Raw genomic sequence first — 23,483 nt, forward strand, 5'->3', positions numbered from 1 at the left:
ACATAGGAGAAAAGACACCCAGAAAGACCACCAGCCTACCAGAGTCAGTCTCTGTGAGGACAGTAAAGTCAATGACTCGAGAGGTAAAGTCAAATGCTGTCTCTTGGTTTCCATGAATCACGGAGATGCTGTGCCGGTCTCCATAGCTGGCGCGAGGCATGCCGCCCTGGAAAATGACGTAGGGCAGCCTGGAGTGGGGAAGAAACCAGAAGACAGAATGAACCAGCTCAGTCTCTCTAAGGTTTGGGCTCTGCCAGAAAGAAGTGGAGCGTGCATCCAGGGCAGGGAGAGATAGAAGCATCCCATCACACTTTTTCTGGAGAGGGTCCCTGAAGAAAGTGGGTCATCTATTGATGGCCCATGATACAATTTGTCTCCCTTGTTGGGAGAGAGATCCCTAGCTGGTGCCGGTAACAAGGACACAGTACTATATGCTCCTGTTTAATATTATTATTATTGTATATGGAAATAGGTCTTGACCAATGACACATGTAAAACCCAGTGGAATTGCTCATTGGCTATGGGAGGGAGGTGGGAGGAGAGGGAAAGAACATGAATTATGTAACCATAGAAAAATACTCCAAATCAATTAATTAAATAAAAAATTTCAGGCTGAAAAAAAAACACTTTAAAAGGCCCAATTAACTAATTAATTAATTCAGAATATTTTCTGAATTTATGTTCTTTCCCTCCCCTCCTCCCACCCCACTCCTGTTTAAGTAGGAATGGAGACCTGGGTTTTGTCTCGTTCATTCCCTTAATTCATCCTCACCCTTTCTCTCTGAACGTGCTACTTTCCAGAATAAAAAATCCTAGGGTTGAAAGGATGCTGGGAATGGGATTCCCAATTTATTGATATTGGATGCGTATGTGTGTGTAAAGAGAATTAAAGGTTTATAAATGACTCAATCCTTCACGAGGATTTAGAGGCTCTTATAGCATCTTCCTTTCCTCTTCCCAATACCCATTCCTGGCCTAGGGACCCAATTGCTCTGGCTCAAGGTGGATGACAGGCTGGAAATCATCGCTGATGTGTCTTCACCAAGCAGAAAGGTGTGTAATTGTTTAGGGAATACAGGCCATCTCCCACAAGTTGGGGAAAGGGAATGAGGAGTGGGTGTTAGAAGGAGGAGAAACCCAGAAACATACCCTTTCCTGGTCGTCAGCCAAAAGATTTTAGAAATAGCTTTGCAAGGATAAGGACCTGGGGTAAAAAGGAGAAATGGAATAGGTTAGAGTACACTTCACCAAGGATAGATTCATGTGTCTACTGATGCATTGAGGAGACCAAGGATGCCCAGGAGGCCTACTGACCGTAAGGCACTCGGCTTTGCAAGGGCTCAGGATGCTGGGCTTCATTGGACACTTTCCACTGACAGTAGCTTCCATCATAATGGCAGCTGACAATGATACCCCCATCTCGCTGCCAACACACATTCTCCAATTGCTAGAGAAAGAGAGAGGCGGGGAGGACATCAAATGAGTAGGCAGTTTTCCCCATCACCTAAAAACCCACTGTCCACTTTAAAGATATTTATAGAGGGTTGCTGGGGGGCTGGGTGGACTGAGAGCCAGGCCTAGACACGGAGGTCCTGGGTGCAAATCTGGCCTCAGACATTTCCTAGCTGTGTGATCCTGGGCAAGTCACTTAACCCCCATGGCCTAGCCCATACCACTCTTCTGCTTTGGAGCCATTATATCTATTATTTGAATTCTAATGGAATTCCATTATTAATTCTAAATGGAAGGTAAGGGTTAAAAAAAAAATTTATAAATATCAATATAGATCTATCAGTATAACTCTAAATTCTAATTCTAAATGGAAATATTTCTAAATCCTAAAATGGAGGGTAAGGGTTTAAAAAAGATTCATAAATCTTTCAGTATAATTCTAAATTCTAATTCTAAATGGAAATATTTCTAAATTCTAAAATGGAAGGTAAGGGTTTAAAAAAGATTTATAAATATCAATATAGATCTATCAGTATAATTCTAAATTCTAATTCTAAATGGAAATATTTCTAAATCCTAAAATGGAGGGTAAGGGTTTAAAAAAGATTCATAAATCTCAATATAGATATAATAAACATCAGTATAAATACAGTACCATAGCCCAAAAAAGAGTCAGGAGGACTTGGGTTTGATTCCTAGCTCTGAGGCCTTATAGGCAAGTCATTTTCCCTCTCTGAACCTCAGTTTCCCCATCTGTAAAATTAGGGGACTGAACTAGATGATGTAAAGAGTCCTTTCAGCTCCAAACTTTAGGAATCAATATGGGCTCCTCTAGAGTGACCAGAACACAGTTCTTAGGGATAGCTATTGGGTCTATCCCCAGTCTCAGGCACAAGCCACAGCCCCTGGGCATACCACCTACCTGGCTGCTCAGGAAGTGGTGGAGGACGCGGCTGTTTTGAAGGTCCCAGACAACAATAAGACCCCTACTATAGCCAATCAGGATCTGGGAAGGGTCCTGGGGGTGTTCTTGGAGGGCTTCTACCATCTCGAATGCTCGCCAGTGCTGTGTATCCTTAGGCAACCTGGACACAGGGAATTGACCCACTGAGAGAGGTACCTAGAATATTCAAGACTATATGGCGAGGGAGCGGGGAGGGAGAAGGGCCAGCGCTGATGCCAGATGGGCAGCTCAGTCAGACCCTCCGTCACCAAGGGGGATTTGTTCTCTTCCCTTTAGGTGCTGTTGATGCAACATAAGAATATCCCTGGAAGCAGGGAAAGGATTCCCTATTACCCTACAAATGCCAAAGGCACAGTGGATGCTTGTAAATCTATAGATAAAACTGTTCTTGTACGTAGGACAATCTGTATCTCCCATTCCCCAGCCCGGAGGCCAGGCTGTTTTCAAAGGAGGCGATGTTCTCCTGTGCCCCAACAGGGTGGTAGAGCCATGCCCCAGAAGCTGGAGGGGATGGAGCTGTGCTTTGGGGCTGGTCCGAAAGCCAGATAAAGGAAAGGCATGCGGTGTCACTGGAGAAGAAGTTCAAATCTAAACCCATCCCAAATGACTCATGTTTCTTCAGGAAAGGGGAAAGTCTCCATCTCTTTCCCCCTTCCCCCGGTTGTAGGAAAGATCTTGACTGAAATTGATATCCAACTTGCCCAGTCTCAAGACTGTTCACTGAACGAGCTTTATCCCTTATATACATATAATCATCCTTCCTTTTCTCCCCAACTTACTCTGGCTTCCTGCTCCCTTCAAGTGATACCATGCTTGCACATGACCACCCACTCACTCAGCAGATAAGCTGGCCTCAGCCTCATTCTGAGAAGGTCTGCCAAGATTCAGGTTGGCTCACCATTGCAAGACAGCCTCGGTGCTGATGGTTTTGTCCTCTAGTATCTGGAATGAGGGCAGCTTCTCCACAAACACATTGCCACTTTCAGTGCCCAGATATAGCAGCTCTTGGGAGGAATGAGGAAGAATCACCGTGATTTGGGTGGCACTGGGGGCAGCCCTGCAAATGGAAAAAACTCACAATTGTGGTTCAAGGACTGAAATGCTGGATTGGATCAGAAAGTATGGGTGGGAAGGTCTAGGGAAGGGAGGAAGGGCAAGTCATCTCTGTCTACTCAAAAGCAGTCAGGCATCTCTCCTAAACTCCCTCTATCCCCTGAGCGTGCCATGCTTTGGAAAACAAAAACATCGCTGAGATGATTAAACAGTCCTTTGGTCAGGAACATAAACATATCACTTACTTGCTGCTGCAAAACCAGACAGATGGTTCTGAACTCTGAAACCTCAATGCTTTTTATACCATGTTAGAAAAACACAGCAGATACCGTCTTCTTTTTTCTTTAATTATTATTATTATTTTTTAAACCCTTTCCTTCTGTCTTGGCAGAAGAGTGGTAAGGGCTAGGCAATGGGTGTTAAGTGACTTGCTCAGGGTCACACAGCTGGGAAGTGTCTGAGGCCAGATTTAAACCTAGGACCTTATCTCTAGGCCTGGCTCTCAATCCACTGAGCTACCCAGCTGCTCCCCAGAAGATACCTTCTGATACCCTCAATGTGCACCAGCCATCCACTTGACTTAGGCAGCTCCAGTTCTTGCTGTTCCCCTAAGCTGGCCCAAGGTACAAACTGATGCCACACTCTGGACTCATCCAAAGGTGAACCGAGCTCCCTTCTGGCATCAGGGGCAGGAGACAAGGGAGGAAGAATTTGGCCTGGGCGTCAGGAATCTAGAGAGGGGTAAAGAAAGGGCCTGGGCCCTGGGACTTACCCTGGAGGCCCCCGAAGCGTGGAGAATTTCTCTTCATGCAGTTCAGAGACTCCATCTCTCTGATTTAGGCTCCAGAGGTGCAGGCTATTATCATCCAGTAAGGTTATCAACTGGCACTGAGGGGAGGAGGGGATGGATGTTGGTGATGAGATGGGAATAGAGTACCCTGCTTAAGTTAGTTCCTAGGGGTACGGAGGAATGGAGGGCAAGAAGGGGGAATTTTTTGGTGTATCAAGTTAATGACAGGGCTTTCAATCTTCAGCTAGTAAAAGGAGGTGGTACCACTTATGTCTAAGGGTAGTACCACTCCCAATACTTTATATCATCATACTATTTTCCTCCTTTCTTTCAGTAGCAACAAAAAGGGGTGGAGGAGGAAAGAGGGAAAGATCCTTGCTGGGAGTGGATCTCTCTGAATTCCTTCTAGGTACTAAATATCAGTTGGAAAGAGGAGAAGTGGGGCTGGCAATCTTTGAGGCAGTCTTGGTTTGGCTTTCCAAATCCTACCCAATCTGTCCCCCGACCTCCAGAGCTATAGGACAAAGAGGAGTTGTCTCCAGTGATGCCACCGTAACCCACCCTACTTCTCCCCACTGTTATCACATTCTTAGTTCATATGTGACATCCTCACCTGGCCAGGCAGGAAGTGGATTTGCACCACAGCATTGTTCTCCCGGTGGAGACCCATGAACTCCACGCCGGGAGCACCATAGCTGGAAGCTGGTTTAGGAACAAGTTTAAAAGGAGAATCCCCAATCCATTCACCCAAATTCTAGGAAAGCTGATGAGAGGAGCTCGCTCCCTCCCTGCACCACCATTCCATGTCTAGATGACGGCATCAGGAAAGTGGATAACTGCACATCTCTCTAGTTCAGAGACCATTTCCCCAATGGCAGTGGGTCATTTTATAAAGCATGGGGTTGATTCCTGGGTCACGGTGTCAGTCTCAGACAGTTACCTTGTTCTGGGTTTGAGGGAGGCCAGTTTTGCTTCTCTCTCCCATACCCAGAATAGACAAGGGCTTGAAGAAATGCCTGCTGTTGCTGGTCAAAGGCCCTTGGACCCTAAAGGTCCAAACGACCTAACATTCAAATGGAACATATTTAAGGGAGTGTTAAGAAACCCATGCCACCCCCACCCTAGCAGCTGCTTCCAGGCCAGGTCTGATGTATTTTTGGTTGGTAACCAGGATATGACCAGCCTTCTCAGGACTGGGTTTGTAGTGATTAACCTGGCAGAAATACAGGGCTGATTCATTCTGCACCAGGCAGGGCCCCATGTCCTCCCAACTGTACCCACCCCTCCCACTCAAACTTAACAGGACTTGTCCTGTCCTGTCCTGGCCCCATCTCCCTTCCCCCAACCCAGGGCCCAGTTAAGATCAAATCTCATCTCCAAGCTGGAGGAAGTAAAATCCTCCCGGCATCTAGTCTAGGTATGTGCCTTGGCTGTTTGATATGTCATGGTTCAGGCCTGGAGATGCCATATTTAACTGGAGAGCCCCTAAAGAACTCTTGCCCAGCCTTAGGTCATCACTAGTCCAGTGGCCTTTGGGGAAGGATTAGATTAGAGATCACTTCTAAGGATTTGATCTGAGACCATTTCTGAAATGAACCAGAAAGCATCGGGGAGTGGGACCCCAATATAATTAAGTCTGGCCACTAAATCAATCTTGGGGGTTCTTAGAATGGCCACACTAGGTCCACCTTTTCCCAGGAGCCTGTGGATAATAACCAAAAGGTAATAACCTCTGATTATATGAACCTATTTGTGCTCTATTAAAAGAGAAACCAACATGAGATTATCTGAGGACCAGTTAATCAACGAACATTAATCAATAGCTGGGTAGCTCTGTGGATTGAAAACCAGGTCTAGAGACAGAAGGTCCTATGTGCAAACTTGGCCTCAGACATTTCCTAGCTGGGTGGCACTGGGCAAGTCCCTTAACCTCCATTGCCTAGCCCTTATTGCTCTTCTAAGAGGTAAGAGTTTAAAAAAAATCAAATGTGTCCTGCAGTGTGTTAAATGCTAGGGATACAAAGACAATCCTTGCCCATAAGGAGCTTATATTCTGAGAGGTAAAATCTAACAGCTTCACTACAAATATATGATTTGATAGATTTAGAGGTAAAGAAATGGGTACCTTGCCCCAAGAACAACCCTCTAACCAAGACTGGCTCAACTCTCCTAGACCTTGGACACTCGATTGCCAAAATGAGCCACAGATGCTGTGCCAGCAGCCAAGGCCAGTTTTCCAGGAGCCTGGTAAAAATATAGGTTGAAGTCAATTCATAGTATAGTGGATAGTATACTGGACTTGGAAGTCAGAAGATCTGAGTTCAAATCCAGCCTCAGACACTTAATATGGCCATTGGCAAGTCACTTAACCTCTGTTGCCTCGAGTTTCCTCCTCTAGAATGGCCTCTAAGGTCCCTTCTAAGCTCCAAATTTATGATCCTACTCATCCTATTTCCATACCACTTACTCTCCACACCACCTCCCTACAATCAGAGCTAGCTTACCCAAAAGAAGGCCTGGGAAGTGACTTCAAGGGCTATGTGATCCATTGGAGGATGGGAAGACAGGCTTGACTCCAACACAATCCCATCAAAATGAATCCCGACATTCCCCCTGCCACCCAGGCCAACCGCTGTTTGAGCACCTGCTCTTTCCCTTTCTGAGCCCCAGAACTGATCACTACCCATGGCAGCTCTACAGATGCCATTTATCACCCCCTGCCCAGGAAATCCCTTTGTGGCTCCAGCACCTTTGCCTTTATGATCTCCTTTCCATTTTGGATAGGGCAAGGACTGTGATCTGAATTGCAGACAACCAGACATTGTCTCCTTCCCACCCCATCTCCAAACTCATTAATTCTGTGAATGGCATCCTAATCCATTTAGGCACACAGGTTTTTGCAAACTCTACTCCACTTGCCAAATCATGTCCATTTTATCTCCATCTCTCTCCCATCTGTCTCTCCCTCATCGCTTCTCCTACTTTGGTCTTCCCGTCTTCAATGAATCCTCCTAAGTGATTTTTCTTGAAACATGAGTTCCCTTAACTCAATAAATTCCAGTAGCTCTTTACATTGATTCTAGGATCAAATATTTTATAATTAAAAATAGCTTTTGGAGTAAGTTTTAAAATGGACCTAATCATTAGCACATGCATGTCAATCCTAAATAATTACCCAGAATCCTTGGGAATGTGGGAATACATGAGAAGGTAACCCCATCTTGCCCAGCTGAGAACATCAGGAGATCGTGTCCTTCAGTACTCCTCCCAATAAGGTCACCAGACCGATGAAGAGGGCAACTTAGGATTCTCAGGGAACCAGTCAGATCTCCTTAATCTAAACTATTGATGTTTGGCTTTCTTTGGGAAGAGGACTAATGACTTCACAGGGTGATGGCTTGACTCATGCATGAATTGGATTGGATGGAAGTGAGGCAGGATTGTGCAAAGGGTCAGTCTCACTCTCTTCCAATCACTGAAGTCCTGTGGCAGGACAAAAGTCAGGATGATGGCTGGGATGCTGTGGATGACCTTGGTGTCTCCCACGTCTGACTAAGCTCTACAAGCTCCACAGAGCCTGCTTCAGCCACCTTCACGGCTTTGGAACAAATTATTCTCCTATGTCCATTCCACCTAAGGAAGTCTTCACACGCTTGAGGTTGTCAGTTAACCTCAACTCTCTGGGCCTGGCTCTCCATCCACTAAGCCACCAAAGATACTCTTGATGTCTCTATGCCATGGAATCATGGAAAAAGTCCTGGAGAACAGAGGTGTCCAACGCTCATGAGGCCTTTCCACACCAACCAGATTTAAAATATTTAACAAAATAAATAAGAATGCAATATAAAATAGACAATATCAATTTGCAACTTTATAAGTCCATATTCAGCCCTTTGGGGAATCTGTACCCAACTGATTTTGGCACGGTTACAGCAGAAAACATCAGACATGCCGAGAGGATGCTTCGAAGGGGCTAGGCCTCTCAGTACTGAACTCCTGGAGCCACGCGGCTTCATCTTTCACCCGGCCACTTTCTAATGCCGCAGTAGTGTCAGCTTCCAACCAAGCCAAGGGAGCATGGCTGGGAGTCGAAGCTCAGGCCTACCCATCCTACTCTGGAGTACTATAAACAAATCCTAAGGAAAGGGCAAGTGGCTCAGAACCCAGGAACCCCCTCCCCAGGGCACCATTCTCCTAAAAGCGGGATGTCCCCTAATAATGAGCAAGCTCCTTCCAGAGAGGGGGGTTGCCTGGAGATGCTGTATTTGCATCACTAGCAGTGCTTTGCACTTAGTAAGAACTTGCTTTTTCATTTATTCATTCATTCACTCATCTATATGGAGAGCTCCCAGAAGGCTTCTCAGCTTCAGAAAATTGGGGCCCCTGTCTCCTCTCCCCCCACCCATTCCAGGGTACCACTCATCTGAAGAACCCTACCTTATCCCTCAGTAGGGCAAATAATTAAAGCCTCCTAGAAATAAGATAAAATGAACTCAAGTTTAAAGTGCTGAGTCTAAGTAAGACGATTTATAAAATTCTACTCTAAAATAGTCTATAAAAATCTACTTCCCCAGTGGGTGGTTTCTTCCCCAAACCCAACCTTACCACCCTAAGAGGGCAGGACAGTCAGTAGCTTTTGCATTTGTCTCCCCAGGGCCCAATCAGGATGGAAACAAAGGGCTTTTCATCCATTCCAAGAATCAGGTTGGGGCAGGGGTGGAGAGCTATGGATTCAGGGTCAAATTGGTGCTCAGGGCTTCAAGGAATCTTGAAGACAAAAGGCTCAGCTTCCAGGGAAAGATCCTTTCATTCCCTAGGGGCTCAGTACCTCTTTTCTCAGGTAAGGCGCCCTTATTCCCACCTCTAGGCCATTGGAAAAGGTAGGCTTTGGGAGGAGAAAAGAAGTGTTCGAGAGCTCTGTCCTTCCTCAGAGTACCTTTGGGGGATCCTTTTTGGGGAAAGGGGGCCAGGGCGTGAAAAGGATACAGCTTGATGGCTCCAGATCGGGTCCCAATAGCCATGATTCGGAGGTAGGGACTGTAGCCCAGGGCACTGGGCTGGTGGGGAAAGCCATGCTCCACAGTCTGAAAAAGAGAAGAGAACCCCACCACCCCCAGTTAAATTTGTACTTAATTTATTAATTTTACACACACACACACACACACACACACACACACACACAGAGTTAATACTATCAATACTTAATACTAGGAGCAGCTAGGTGGTTCAGTGGATAAAGAGCCAGGAGGTCCTAGGTTCAAATCTGACCTCAGACATTTCCTAGTTGTGTGACCCTGGACAAGTCACTTAACCCCCATTGCCTAGCCCTTACCACTCTTCTGCCTTGGAACCACAGTATTGATTCTAAGAAGGAAGGAGAGGGTCTCAAACAAACAAACAAAAGGTCCAATTTAGGAGGTAGCACCTGAGAGCTAGGTTTTCCTAGAAGCCCAAGGCGAAGATAGGGGCAAAGGTAAATGCCTCACAGAGATTTTATTTTATTATAGAGCAGGGGTTCTTCTTTTATGTCATGAACCCCTTTGGAATTTTTAAAAATTAACCCTCCCCCCCAATTCCTGGACTCCATGGGCTAAGAACTCCTGCTCTAGAAGCAAGAGGGAATGGATAATTCTTGTATAAAGTAAACCAATTATATTGAAAGGGTTATCAAAATATTGATGTAAAAAACCCAAACAAACATGCTCCTGGACTCCAAGGGCTAAGAACTCCTGTTCCAGAACCAACAGAGAACCGCACGGGACTGACAGGATCAGACAGGGTGGCGATTTGCCAGCTATGTATTAGATGGGTAGGAGAGAGAAGAGGCAGGCAGGAACTGCCCATGTGCCCGGCTCCACCTGGGCCCTCAGCTTCCCCATATAGTCGGCTTACTTTTCACATGGTAGATCCAAGTTCCACATTGAATTCTACAGAGAAGTAGGGCTAGCGAGAACTGAGAATTTTTAAAAATGAAATCAGGCTTCTTGGGGCAGCCAGGTGGCTCAGGGACTGAGAGCCAAGCATAAAGATGGGAGGCCTCAGGTTCAAATCTGACCTCAGACACTTCCCAGCTGTGTGACCCTGGGCAAGTCACTTGACCCCCATTGCCTACCCTTACCATTCTTCTGCCTTGGAACCAATACACAGTATGGATTCCAAGACAGAAGGTAAGAGCTTAGAAACAAACAAACAAATAAATAAATAAGTCTGAGAAATGGTCACCACCCAGCTCTAAAGTCTATAGCCTTACTACAGAGCAGACCACAGGCCTATTACTAAGCAGAGTAGAGAGAGTGACCACTGTAGGCAATAAACAGGGTGACTTGGGGCAAGTCAACAAAGCATTGATTAAACTCTTACAGGGTATGGAAGATATAAAGGAATGCAAAGGATAGTTGGGTGACCCTGGGTAAGTCACAACCCCCATTGCCTAGTCCTTATTGCTCTTCTGCCTTGGAACCAATACATAGTATTGATTCTAAGACAGTAGGTAAGACAGAAGAAAAATGTTCAAGACTGGTTTTACATGTAATTCGAGAAAATAAAATTCAATACCTTAAACCAAATGCCCAAAGTCTACATATACCCAAACTCTCCCCAGTCGTGTCTGATTTCAGTAGTGGGAGAAGTTGCCAGGTTATTATCAACTCGGGCAAGTTTCGGTTTAGTTTTTCTGCCTTAGAAAGTGACAAGTGAAGGGAGATGGGGAGACAATATGGATAATTTTGGAAAACTTATGTGAAAATTTGTTATTTCATGTAATTGGTAAAAACAAACCAAATAAATTACCAAAAAAAAAAAAAAAAAGAGAAAGTGGCAAGCTAAGGGAGGAAGGGGGATTATCTGGATCACATAATTTTGGAAAACTCATTTCATGTCAAAACAAATTACAAAAAAGAAAGGAAGAAAAGAAGGAGAGAGAGAAACAAACAGAAATAAAGGAATAAAGAAAAGAAAGAAAAGAAAGGAAGAAAAGGAGAGAAAGAGAGAGAAAGAAATAAAGGAAGAAAGAAAGAAAGAAGCTGTGAGGCAGCTGGGTGGCTCAGTAGAGAGCCAGGCCTTGAGGCAGGAGGTCCTGGGTTCAAAGCTGGCCTCAGACACATCCCAGCTGTGTGACTCTGGGCAAAAGTCACTTAACCCCCAACGGCCTAGCCCTTGCTGCTCTTCTGTCTTAGAACTGATTCTTAGTATTAATTCTAAGATAGAAGGTAAGAATTTTTTTTAAAGGAAAAAGAAAAGAAAATGACAAGCTCTAAGGTGGTTTTGTGGGAGAAGCTTCTTAGTCCAGGAATAGAAAAAGAATTCTCCATAAAAGTCCACTTAGAGGTACCAGCTGGGAGGTCCAATAGTGGGGACCTAACTGTAGGTGACCATAAGAACAAAACAAATGTGGAAGAGAGGGGAAAGAGGTGAAGAAGGAAAGAGAGGCCATTCACCCCTTCCTCAACTCCAGTTATTTAAAAAATTCAAAGCCTGAAAAAGCCCTGATTAGATAGTTTAAGGAATGTAAACATCCTCCCCCTTCCCACCCAGAGTACTCAAAGGGAGGGCGCCAGTCGTGGGGAGGGCGCCAAGTCTACAAACTTCAATCAGCACCGAATTATCAGATCTCCTACTATTCCACAGAATAGTAGAGGACAGGGACAGCAGCAGAAGCAGGAGACAAGCAACTAGAAACTAGAATGGCCACACCAGGAAGGTCCAGGTTTGGGGAAATGAGAAAGAATGTCCCTTCTGACCCAGAGACTGCTTGCATTTCCCAGAACAGTCGCAGAAAGCACTCCAGATCTGCTGAGGACCTTGGATTCCTGGTCCTGAAGTGATTCTGAATATTTTTTCTTTCGTAAAAAAAGTGGCCGAGGTAGATAACCTTTGTTCAGTCAATTTCAGTCATACCTAAGATCCATTTGGGGTTTTCTTGGCAAAGACACTAGAGTGGTTTGTCATTTCATTTTCCAGCTCATTTTACACATGAGGAAACTGAGGCAAACAGGGTTGAGTGACTTAAGAGGGTCACACAGCTAGGAAGAGTCTAAGACCAATTTTGAACTCAGGGAGACGAGTCTTCCTGACTCCAGGCCTGGCACTCTATCTATTGCATCACCTACTTGCCCAGATAACATTTAAGGCCTCTAAATTCTAGGATTCTCAATTCCCCGTAAGACTTTAATAGAGGAGTCTATACCATCAGCGCTGGTGGCATAATAATATTTTTCATATATTATATATAAACTATGTTATACAAATGTAATATGTGTGTATATTTTTTCTTTTTTTAAAAATTCTTTTAAAAATATTTTAAAACCCCAATTGTGAAGCTTTCTCTATTGTCAAGTCTTAACTTTGGTAATAACTAGCTATGCAATTTATGAACAAGTACTAACCTAAGTTGTATGACTCTGAGTAAGTCACTTGATTCTGTCTGCCTCAGTTTTCTCATCTGGCAAATGAGTCGGAAAAAGAAATGGTGAATCATTCCATTATCTCTACCAAGAAAATCCCAAAAGGGGCCAGAAAAACTGTAAACAACTGAAAAAACTGAACCTAATTTTTCCAAGCCTAAATTTCCTCAGTTGTAAAAAAAATAATAATAAGTGTATTCTTTAAGTCTTTTATAATGTTCTATTATATTTTAAGTTATTTATAGTGTGACTTATTGAACCAAAAGGATTCCTGTTGCAATCTAAGTCGGTCATTAGAGCACTAGGTTGAGAAAAAGAACTAATATCCAGGCCCAACCTGGCTACTTATTTATCATCTGATCTTAGAAATCTTACTTTTCCAGTTTCTCCATTTGTAAAATGGGAAAGGAGTTTAGGTGGGCAAAACACAAAAGGATTGTCTAAGGGCTTTCTAAACCTGAGGCATCTCTGTGGCACAGTTAAGAATTCCTGACCTGGAGGCAGAAGGACCCGAGTTTAAATAGAGCCTTAGACACTTATTAGTTGTGGGATCCTGAGCATAAACAAATAAATAAATGAATTAAAATAAATAAATTTAAATTTGCCAATGGGACAGCTAAGTAGCACAGCGGAGAGAACACCAGGCCTGGAGTCTGGAAGGCCAGGGTTCAACTGGCTTCAAGTAATTCCTAGCTGTGAGACCCTGGGCAAGTCATTTAATCCCCATTGCTAGCCCTTACCATTCTTTTGCCTAGAACTAATACACAGAGCTGATTCCAAAGATGATAAGGGTTAAAAAAAAAAACAAAACACACACACACACACACACACACACACACACACACACACATACACACAACGAAAACTGATACTAAGACAGAAGTTGAGTTTTAAAAAGTTTGCTTTTTCATTCATTTAAGTAGAGATCTAATGCTCTGGTTCCAAACTGGGGCAAATCTGGCTGAAATAGAAAGGTTTGGTTTGGAGCTTCATAATAATCACTTCTATGAAAGGTAGAAGTGGACTGGAGACTTGGGTCAAGGGACCTGAGAAGATTTTGGAACTGGGAGGACAGAATAAAGATTGGTTGTAGAGAAGGGGAACTGAGTCAGGTTCTGAGTTTTTGAGTTTATAGAGGGTGAAGGAGAATCTGGAAGTCCACAGACAATGGCCAACAAGCATTTGGACAGGAAGGGAAGGGAATGAGCATTTATACAAAGCCTAACTATATACCAGGCAACATGTTAAGTGCTTTTTATAAATGTTATCTACCAAATATTTAAAGAACAGTTAATTCCAATGCTATCTAAACTATTTGGGGGGAAAAAAGGTAAAGGAGTCCAACCAAATTCTTTTGATGACAAAAAATAAATTTGTTTTTTTAACTCCTTACTATGTGTCTTAGAAACTCTTAAGACAGAAGGACAAGGGTTAGGATGGAGTTAAGTGATTGGCCCTGGATCACAGAGTTTTGTATCTGAGGCTAGATTTGAACACCATTCCTCTTGATGCAAGGCTTGGTGCTTTAATTTTTTAAAGGTATTTTATTTTTACCAAATATAAGTAATAACAATTTTCCACATAAGTTTTCTGAAGTTATGTGATCCAAATTGTCTCCTTCCCTTCTTCCCTTCCCAGAGATGCTAAGCAATTTGATCTGGGTCATACATGTATTATCATGCAAAACACATTTCTATATTTGTCATTTTTATAAAAGGATAAATGTATAAAGCCAAAATACAAATAAACTAAAGCGGAAAATAGTATGCATTCCAACTCCAACAACTGCGGATAGTATTCTTATCATAAGTCTTTCAGAATTGTCCTGGATCACTGTGTTGCTGAGAGTTGCTAAGTCTTTCAAAGTTGATCATTATACAGTATTGCAGTTACTGTGTACAATGTTCTCCAAGTTCTACTTATTTTACTCTGCATCAGTCCATGTAGGTCTTTCCAGCCCTTTCTGAAATCATCCTGTACATCATTCCTTACAGCAAAATAGTATTCCACCATCATCATATACCACAATTTGTTCAGTCATTTCCCAGTGGATGGACATTCCTACAATTCTTTGTCACCACAAAAAGAGTAGCTACAAAATTTTTTTACAAGTAGGCCCTTTCCTCATTAAAAAAAAAAAATCTCTTGGGGTTTCAGACCCAGTAGTCATATTACTAGATTACGGGGTATCCCCTTTGGGCATAGTTCCAAATTGTCCTCCAGAATGGCTGGATCAATTCACAATTCTACCAACAATGTACCAGTGTCCCAATTTTGTCACACCCCTTGCAAAATTTATCATTTTACTGTCATATTGGCCAATCTGATAGACATGAGATGTTTTTATTTGTTTTTATTTCTCAAATTAGGAGTAATTTAGGGCATTTTCTCATATGATTATTGATAGCTTTGATTCTAAAAACTACTTGCTCATATCCTTTGACCACTTGTTAGTTAGGGAAATAGACCTGGTGCTTTATCCACACTGAGCCACCTAGCTCCTCCTACAAATAGAGTTTGTTTTTTTAACCCTTAGAGGGCAGAGCTAGGTGGCTAAGTGGCTTGAGAGCCAGGCCTAGAGATGGGAAATCTTGGGTTCAAGTCTTGCCTCAAGACACTTCCTAGCTATGTGACCCTGGGCAAGTCACTTAACCCCCTTATTCTTCTGCCTTAGAACTGATATTTAGTATTGATTCTAGGGAGGTAAGGATTTTAAAAACAACAACAACAACAACAACAACAACAAAATCCTCTACCTTCTTACTATCAGTTTTAAGAAGAGCAGCAAAGGCTAGGTAATTGGAATTAAATGACTTGCCCAGGGTCACATAGCTAAGAAATGTCTGAGGTCAGATTTGGACCCAGGTCTTCCCAACTTCAGACCTGGTGCTCTATCTACTGAGCGAGCCACTTACAAATATAGTTTTCTCTTATTTGTTTGTTTTAAACCTTTACCTTCTGTTTTAGAATTGATTCTAAGGCAAAAGAATGGTAAGGGCTAGACTTAGGTTAAGTAACTTGCCTAGGATCATGCAGCTAATAAAAATCTGAGGCCACATTGGAACCCAAATTCATATGTGGTGCTCTATCCATTGAACCACTTGGCCACCTCCTACAAATATTGTTTTCTTGTGTGTGTATTTTTAAAGCCCTTACCTTCTGTCTTCGAATCAATTTTAAGGCAGAAGAGTGGTAACGACTACGCAAAGGGGTTAAGTGACTTGTCCAGGATCACACAGCTAGGAAGTACCTCTGGTCAGATTTGAGTCTAGAACCTCCCATCTGGCTCTCAATCCACTTTGCCATCTAGCTGCTCCCCTTCCATTATAATCTAAGCTCCTTGGGGGGGGGGGAGGAGGCATGTACAGAGGGCAGTCTAATTTTTGTATGTATTTGAACTCCCAACCAGTTAAAAAGTACACTATCTAATCTAAATAAACATCGATAACAATAGGCTCCTCTAGGGTGGAGGTAATAGCGGTAGGGTTCAAATAACAAGTTATCTTTTTGACCTTGGACATGATACTTTCCTTTTTCGAGATTCAAAGGGGGAGGGGGACTAGACTAGATGATTCCAAAAGTCCCTTCCAACTCTTGGGGAATATAATCATTTTTCTCAATATACCCAAAGCTGACAATATCCCTCTCCTTCCTAGAACTTTGGGTGCTAATATATGTTCTTGGGAGGCTTGTCAGAAAATCATTTGGTCATTGTAACCACCTTGAGGCCATCTGAATTAGAAATTAGATTTGCTGCTAACTTGCCTGTAGTAGGATTGGGAGACTGGGGACTCTTGTGAATTACAAATCCATGACAACCTGCCTCAGTACCACAAGCTCCTCCTGGAGGCACTCTCTCTGGAGGAGGCATCAGGGATGGCAGCAGCAGGTTGGGCTGCCAATCTCTTCCTAAAACGGTGACAATGAAGACAATAGCCCTCTGAATGAAGAAGCAAGGCACCCAGGGACATGATGTCCAATTGGGCTGCATTAAGAGCAAGCAGTGGGAGCAGCTGGGTAGCTCAGTGGAGTGAGAGTCAGGCCTAGAGACAGGAGGTCCTAGGTTCAAACCCGGCCTCAGCCACTTCCCAGCTGTGTGACCCTGGGCAAGTCACTTGACCCCCATTGCCCACCCTTACCAATCTTCCATCTATAAGACAATACACCGAAGTACAAGGGTTTAAAAAAAAAAAAGAGCAAGCAGTGGCTGCAAGAGAGCCAGAGCAAGAAAATCAGGACAGCTGTGAAACCAAGGAAGCAGTAGAAGTAGAGAATATACAGGGCTTGTAGGGGGATGATGGTTGTTTAGCATGGTTATAGAAGGGTGATAATCAGAAAGCACTAAAAAAAAAACAAAAAACAAACAAACAAAAAAAAAAACCAACCTTACCTTCTGTCTTAGAATCAATACTATGTACTGGTTCCAAGGCAGAAGAGCAGTAAGGGCTAGGCAATGGGGGTTAAGTGACTTGCCCAGGGTCACACAGCTAGGAAGAGTCTGAGGACAGATTTGAACCCAGGACCTCTCATCTCTAGGCCTGGCTCTCAATCCACTGAGCCACCTAGCTGCCCCCTGAGAATGCAATTTAAAAAAAAGTCTTACCTTCTATTTTAGAATTAATGTTTTGCATGATAATACATATATAATCCAGATCAAATTGCTTATCATTACTAGGAGGGGAGAGGGAAGAAGATAGTTTGCATCTTTAACTTGAGAAAACATGTGGACAATTATTACATGTAATTGGGTAAATAAAATACATTAAAAAACAAAACAACAAAATGGGGTCACAAAGAGTCAGACACAACCAAAATAATTGAAAATTCCAAAAGAATGACTCCCCCTAACCAGAGTGAATAGGAAAATATGGAAAAAGATATAGAAAATGAAGGTAGAAAATCACCAAGGGGGACAGATTTCAGTGTTGTGATCAGCTCTATATGTGATTTCTCATAGTTTCAGGTTTGTAAAGGGGAAAAAGAGAGGACTATGACAGAACTTCTTGTCCAAAACAGATTTCATCCCTTTATATAGGCTGTGAGTCAATGATCTGAGCTTTCAAGAATTGTTTCTATCATGCTGGCTAAATGAAGCTGTTAAGTTCTAGTTCAGAATATAGCTTCTCTAGATCTCTACCAGATGAAATCAAATGTATGGCACACCACGAGAATTTAATAAATACTGGTTGGCTAACTGTTGACTAATAAAAGCAAGGTATGATTGGTGCCTGTATACATCTGGGAAATAGAAATTATTAATGCAGGCAGAATAATAATTGTTTAAAAATGTAACATATGGATTTACAATGATGGGCTCACTCAGCCTAGACATCAGATGCAAGATATATTGATGAAAGACCAGGAGGTCCCACCAATGGAAGATTGAACACTAGCCTCCCTCACTTGTTCTTTTGTTTTCAGGGTATTTCAGTCTATAACTGTAATATAAAATGTTGAATAAGATTTTAAAAATTAATAGGGCATATTCAGTCACATTTTCACCCCAAAATAAAAACATTTCACTTACATTTTTTCTACTTTTGTACATGCTTTATAGGATACACATTAGAATAGTCCATGCTTGTTATTAAGTAATTTTTTAGTCACCTCCAACTCTTTGTGACCCCCATTTGGGGTTTTCTTTGCTAAGAGATATTGGAGTAGTTTTACATTTCCTTTTACAGATGAAAAAAACAGAGGCCAATAGGGTTAAGTGACCTACCCAGGGTCACTCAGCTAGTAAATATCTGAGGCCAGATTTGAATTTAGGAAGGTGCCTTTCTGATTCCAAGGCCAGTACTCTATCCACTGTGCCACCTACCTGTCCCTTGTATTATAAGTTTATAGTTTATGAATACCTATATTTAGGAGTGCAACAGTATATGCTCAAAAATCACTCATAGAGGCACCCAGGTGGTACAGTAAATAGGGTATTGGGCCTACAGTCAGGAAGACTGGAGTTCGAATCCAGCCTTAGTCACATTATAGCTGTGTGACCCTAGGCAAGTCACTTCACCTACTTCCTCAACTGTAAAATGGGAATAATAGTGAGGATCAAACAAGGTGTTTGTAAAGTACTTAACAGAGTGCCTGGCACAGAGTTGGCATTATATAAATGCTAGCAACGATAATGATGAGATGAGGTGGGCAGAATGCTGGACTTGGAGTCAAGAAGATTGGAGTTCAAATCCTGCTTCAGATATTTACCCTGTCCCACTTACTAACAGCCAAATGCCATCCTCTCTTACTTCCAAGTAGCTGTATGGGCCATTTTCTATGCTTTGAATTCACTCTTTCTCTGTTCACCTTGAAATCCAGCCCAGCTCATGAGCTACCTCCCCGACCCCCCAAATCCTTACCTTCTGTTTTAGAATCAAAACTATGTATTGGTTCCAAGGCAGAAAGCAGTAAAGGCTGGGCAATGGGTGTTAAGTGACTTGTCGAGGGTCACACAGTTAGATAGTCTCCTTTTCTATGTTATTAGTTTGATTTATTTTGTACCAATAAGAAAAAAAGTCCCTGAAAACAACAAAATATTGATAGCAGGAGTTTGTGTTAAAGCAAAGAATTGTAAACAAAGTAGGAGCCTATCCACTAGGGAATGGCTAAACAGAGTACTATATGAGAATCATATTTATAAGAAATTATGTATGTGATGAAATCAGAGAAACATGGAGAGATCTACAAGGAATGTTCCAGAGTGAAGTAAGCAGAGTCAAAAAGATACACAATAATTACAACAATGTAAATGGAAAGAACCACGAGCTGAATGGAGCAATATTATAAAGAGTCAATAAGTCCTCCCTAAATAAAGAGATATGACAGGATACTCTTAATCCACCCCTTCATGGAGCGGAGAGGCCCAGGTGTTATAGACTGCATAGGTTTTTAGACTTCTTCAATCAATTGAGCGTGGGTTTTTTTTACTTCTTTTTCTTTTTATCTTTAAAAAATTTGTTATGTAATTGACTTTGCTACTAAAAGCAATGCAATGGATCCAGGACAATTCTGAGGGACTTATGAAAAAGAATGCTCTCCACCACCAGAGAAATAACTGTTGGAGTAGGAATGCAGAAGAAAATGTATGACTTATAATTTGTTTATCTGGGTATATGATTTGGGATTTTGGTTTTATAAGATTATTCTATTATGAAAATGAATAATATGGAAATAGGATTTGAGTGATAATATATGTATAGCCCAGAAAAAAATACTATTTGTTATATAGGATGGGAAAGGAGGGGTAACTGGAGAAGATCAGGACAATGTAAAAAAGCAACACATCAATAAAAACTTATTAAAAAAAAAAAAGTTTGTTGTGGCTCGGTGGTGGCTCAATGACTAGAGAGCCAGATCTAGAGATGGGAGGTCCCGGGGTCAAATGTGGCTTCAGACACTTCCTAGCTTTGCCACCCTGAACTACATGTAAACAAACCTTAACATGACTGCATCTATAATTCCCACAATTCCTCAACACTTTGGGGTAAGGTTAAGGTTTGGCCGAATCCCTCTATTTACCTATATCTATATCTATAATCCCTCTATTATATCTATAAACTATTTGTCCTAGACCCAGTCAGAGAGAGGTTGGAGAGGGAGACAAAGGTGTCACCATGACCAGAGGAATGGGAAAGGCTGAGACCCCAGAATATTGTCCTGGTATGATGGATAGAACACTGGCTGTAGAGAAAGCACAATTAGATTGGAATCTAACTCCCTTCTAACTTTAAATTCTATTTTAAGTCACTTCTAAGTGAGGGGAAGAGAGGGATAGTTTATATAGATCTAGTATGCTAGAGTCTGTCAAATAATTACCATTTTAAAGCAACTATGTACCTTTTCCTGTATGAAATCAAAAGTATAAGACCCCAGAAAAAAATACCTGGGGGGATAAATGTCATGAAGAGTCATCCAAGTATCACTAAGGACCTGGGACAGAAGCACAGGGGTCAAGGGCTTCAGGGAGAGCAAGTCCAGAGTTCCATGGCCCTTTTTGTGTCGCTCCCTCTATGGCTCAAGGTCTCTGCCTATTGGACTTTGAGGCTAACCTACAAATTTAACACAAGCCAGTGAAGAAGTGGGATGGATATCCGAGCAGCTTCATTCATCCTGACTCTCGCTGCTCCAACACAATTCCAGATCTCAGGTATCCAGCCTGGCTACAACTAGGATGGATACGGTTGCCTGAGAGTATCCAGGCTGGGATGACATTGCTGTCCGATTGCAGCCGTGGCTCAGTCCTCTGATTTCCTAACACTCTCTATTAAAGCGCCCATTGTTCTCTCTTCCTTCTGCCTTCCCTGAAAGTTACCTGCGCCAAGTCACAGGATGGGGGTTGTTCTCAGCTGCCGGGAGAAGTCAATGTTGCCTGCTCTCAGCAGAAGCAGCTCTTCCATGAAAAATGACCAGCTGATTGGGGGAAGTAGGAGATGGTATATTGAAGAAAGGATAAACTCAAGAGTACAGCGCTCCAATTTCATGGCCAGAAAGGGCTCCCCATCCTGCGACTTGGCACAGGTAACCTTCTGGGGAGGCAGAGGGAAGAGAGAACAATGGACTCTTTTATTAGGGAGTTAGGAAACCAGAGATCCGTAATAGAAGCCAGGCTGACAATGTCACCTCCTCTCTAGAGAAAGTGTTATTTCAGCCTCCAGAATCCATTTCAGCTTACCAGGAACCCAAAGATGTCCCGGTCCTTTTAAAATGGCTCAGCTTCCAAACCTGCACCCATGCCTTTGAGGGGATGGAGAATTAGAAAGAGCTTGTGCCTTCCGGCAGAGGGGATGACCTCTGGAGTCAGATAAGGGTCCTGTCCTGGCCTCATCACTTATTTGCTAGCCCTGTGACCATAGGACAGTTACTTTCTGTGCCTAAGATTTCTCATTTATAAGACAAAAGGTTAACTAATAAAAAAACATTAAGATAAGGTAATAATAACAGTAATAACAATTACTGATATTTACATAGGGTCTTATACAAGGTTATTGCATTTGATCCTTGCAAAAATCTTGTGAGTTAAATGCTATCATCATTGTCTCCATTAAAAAAACAAAACAAAACCCCAAAACCTTACTTTTTTGAACTAAATCACCTAGCTGTCCCAATTTATCTCCACTTTACAGATGAGGAAACTGAAGCAGCCAGTTTAGGTGGCTCTGTTCACTGATCCATTATCTCCATTTTACAGATGAGGAACCTGAGGCAGCCAGGTTAGTTGACTGTTCACTGATCCATTATCTCCATTTTACAGATGAGGAAAACTGAGGCAGCCAGCTTAGGTGACTGCCCAGGGATAACAGCTAGGAAGTAGCTGAGGCTTCCAGCGTCCAAGTCCTGCGCTCTATCCTTTGGGGCACCCAGATGCCTCTGCAGAGTGGGGAAAAGTTTTAAAGGACAGAAGAGTTTGAACTTTGTTCTAGGAGGTATTGGGGGATTAATGAAGTTTCTGAGCATGGGAGGGTGTGGCCAATCCCGTGAATTTCGGATCCTCCATTTGCCAGCCTTGGAGGAGATGCGTGGAGAAGAGGCTGGAGACAGGCAGACCAATTAATCTATCCTCGGTGCCAATGCTCACAATACCTCCCAGGGTGTGTGTTCTGTCACGATGACGTACTGTATAAAATATGAGTAGCTATTGCTATTATGATCTGAGAGCTTCTTTTCAAAGGTTGGAAGGGAATAGCAAGCAGGAGCCTGAAACTCTGCCCAGGGCCGGCCTCCTGGGGATGAGCCTGGTTTGGAGAGCCCAACTTTTCTCTCTCTGGTCCTGGGTGTGGTCAGATCAGGTTCCAAGCTGGCAGCAATTCCTCCTTTCTCCTGTTGGCTCCTCCCACTCATGAGGTAAGACAGGCCCCTCAGGAAGAAACTGATGAGGAAACTAATGCAGAAACCGAAGCCCCTGTTAGCCCGAACGGGCCCATTTTGTTCAGGGTTTTTTGTCCCAAAGCCAAAGAAACACAAAAACTTAGCCACCAACTGCTCAGGAACAGAGCAGGTCCCTTCTCTGGCAACCCAGAGCTGTATGCTGAGCTGGTTCACCTGTCATCTTATCAGCCCCAACCAGTCCAGACATGCTTTCCAGTTTCACCAAGGGAGCTAGTGAGAGGTATGGGACAGAGAATTCAGGGAGGCAGTTTTTCTGACTTTAGAGGATGACCCAAAACAAATTCCTCTCTGATATTCACTGCTCACCCCCTCACCCCAACTTCTCTTTATTTTAAACCTTTGCCTTCTTTCTTAGAACGAATATCCAATTTGTCAAGTTAACACTAACTTGGCAACATATGATATATATATATATAAACACCCTTCACCTTCTGTCTTTTTTTTTTTTTTTTTTTAACCCTTGTACTTCAGTGTATTGTCTCATAGGTGGAAGATTGGTAAGGGTGGGCAAAATGGGGGTCAAGTGACTTGCCCAGGGTCACACAGCTGGGAAGTGGCTGAGGCCGGGTTTGAACCTAGGACCTCCTGTCTCTAGGCCTGACTCTCACTCCACTGAGCTACCTAGCTGCCCTCACCTTCTGTCTTTGAATCAATATTAAGGAGCCTGAAACTTTTCTAAAGTTTGGACTTAAAACTTTTTTTCTTAGACTCAATATCCAGTTTATCAAGTTAACACCGATTTGGCAACACGACTTTTCTATAGTTTTTTGGTTTTTTTTAACCCTTACCTTCCATTTTTGAATCAATATCAAGAAGCCTGAAACACAGGACTTTTCTAAAGGTTATTTATTTATTTTTATTTTTTAGAGCCCTTACCATCTGTCTTGGAGTCAATACTGTGTATTGGTTCCAAGGTAGAAGAGTGCCAAGGGCTAGA

General features: G+C 42.8%; 1 protein-coding gene across 1 annotated transcript in view; it reads right to left on the reverse strand.

The window, feature by feature from the left end:
• Positions 1 to 23,483, reverse strand: part of LLGL2 (LLGL scribble cell polarity complex component 2) — a 47,090-nt gene that overhangs the window by 15,933 nt on the left and 7,674 nt on the right. Inside the window, exons 2-9 of the mRNA XM_044672877.1 lie at positions 9,246 to 9,343; positions 4,873 to 4,954; positions 4,242 to 4,357; positions 3,315 to 3,473; positions 2,375 to 2,537; positions 1,315 to 1,447; positions 1,150 to 1,204; positions 40 to 188 (exon numbers count right to left, since the gene is read on the reverse strand). Of these exons, the coding sequence (XP_044528812.1) occupies positions 40 to 188; positions 1,150 to 1,204; positions 1,315 to 1,447; positions 2,375 to 2,537; positions 3,315 to 3,473; positions 4,242 to 4,357; positions 4,873 to 4,954; positions 9,246 to 9,343 (955 nt within the window). The remainder of the gene's footprint in view (positions 1 to 39; positions 189 to 1,149; positions 1,205 to 1,314; positions 1,448 to 2,374; positions 2,538 to 3,314; positions 3,474 to 4,241; positions 4,358 to 4,872; positions 4,955 to 9,245; positions 9,344 to 23,483) is intronic.

This window comes from Gracilinanus agilis, chromosome 4 (genome assembly GCF_016433145.1).
Source record: "Gracilinanus agilis isolate LMUSP501 chromosome 4, AgileGrace, whole genome shotgun sequence".
Classification (NCBI taxonomy): Eukaryota; Metazoa; Chordata; class Mammalia; order Didelphimorphia; family Didelphidae; genus Gracilinanus; species Gracilinanus agilis.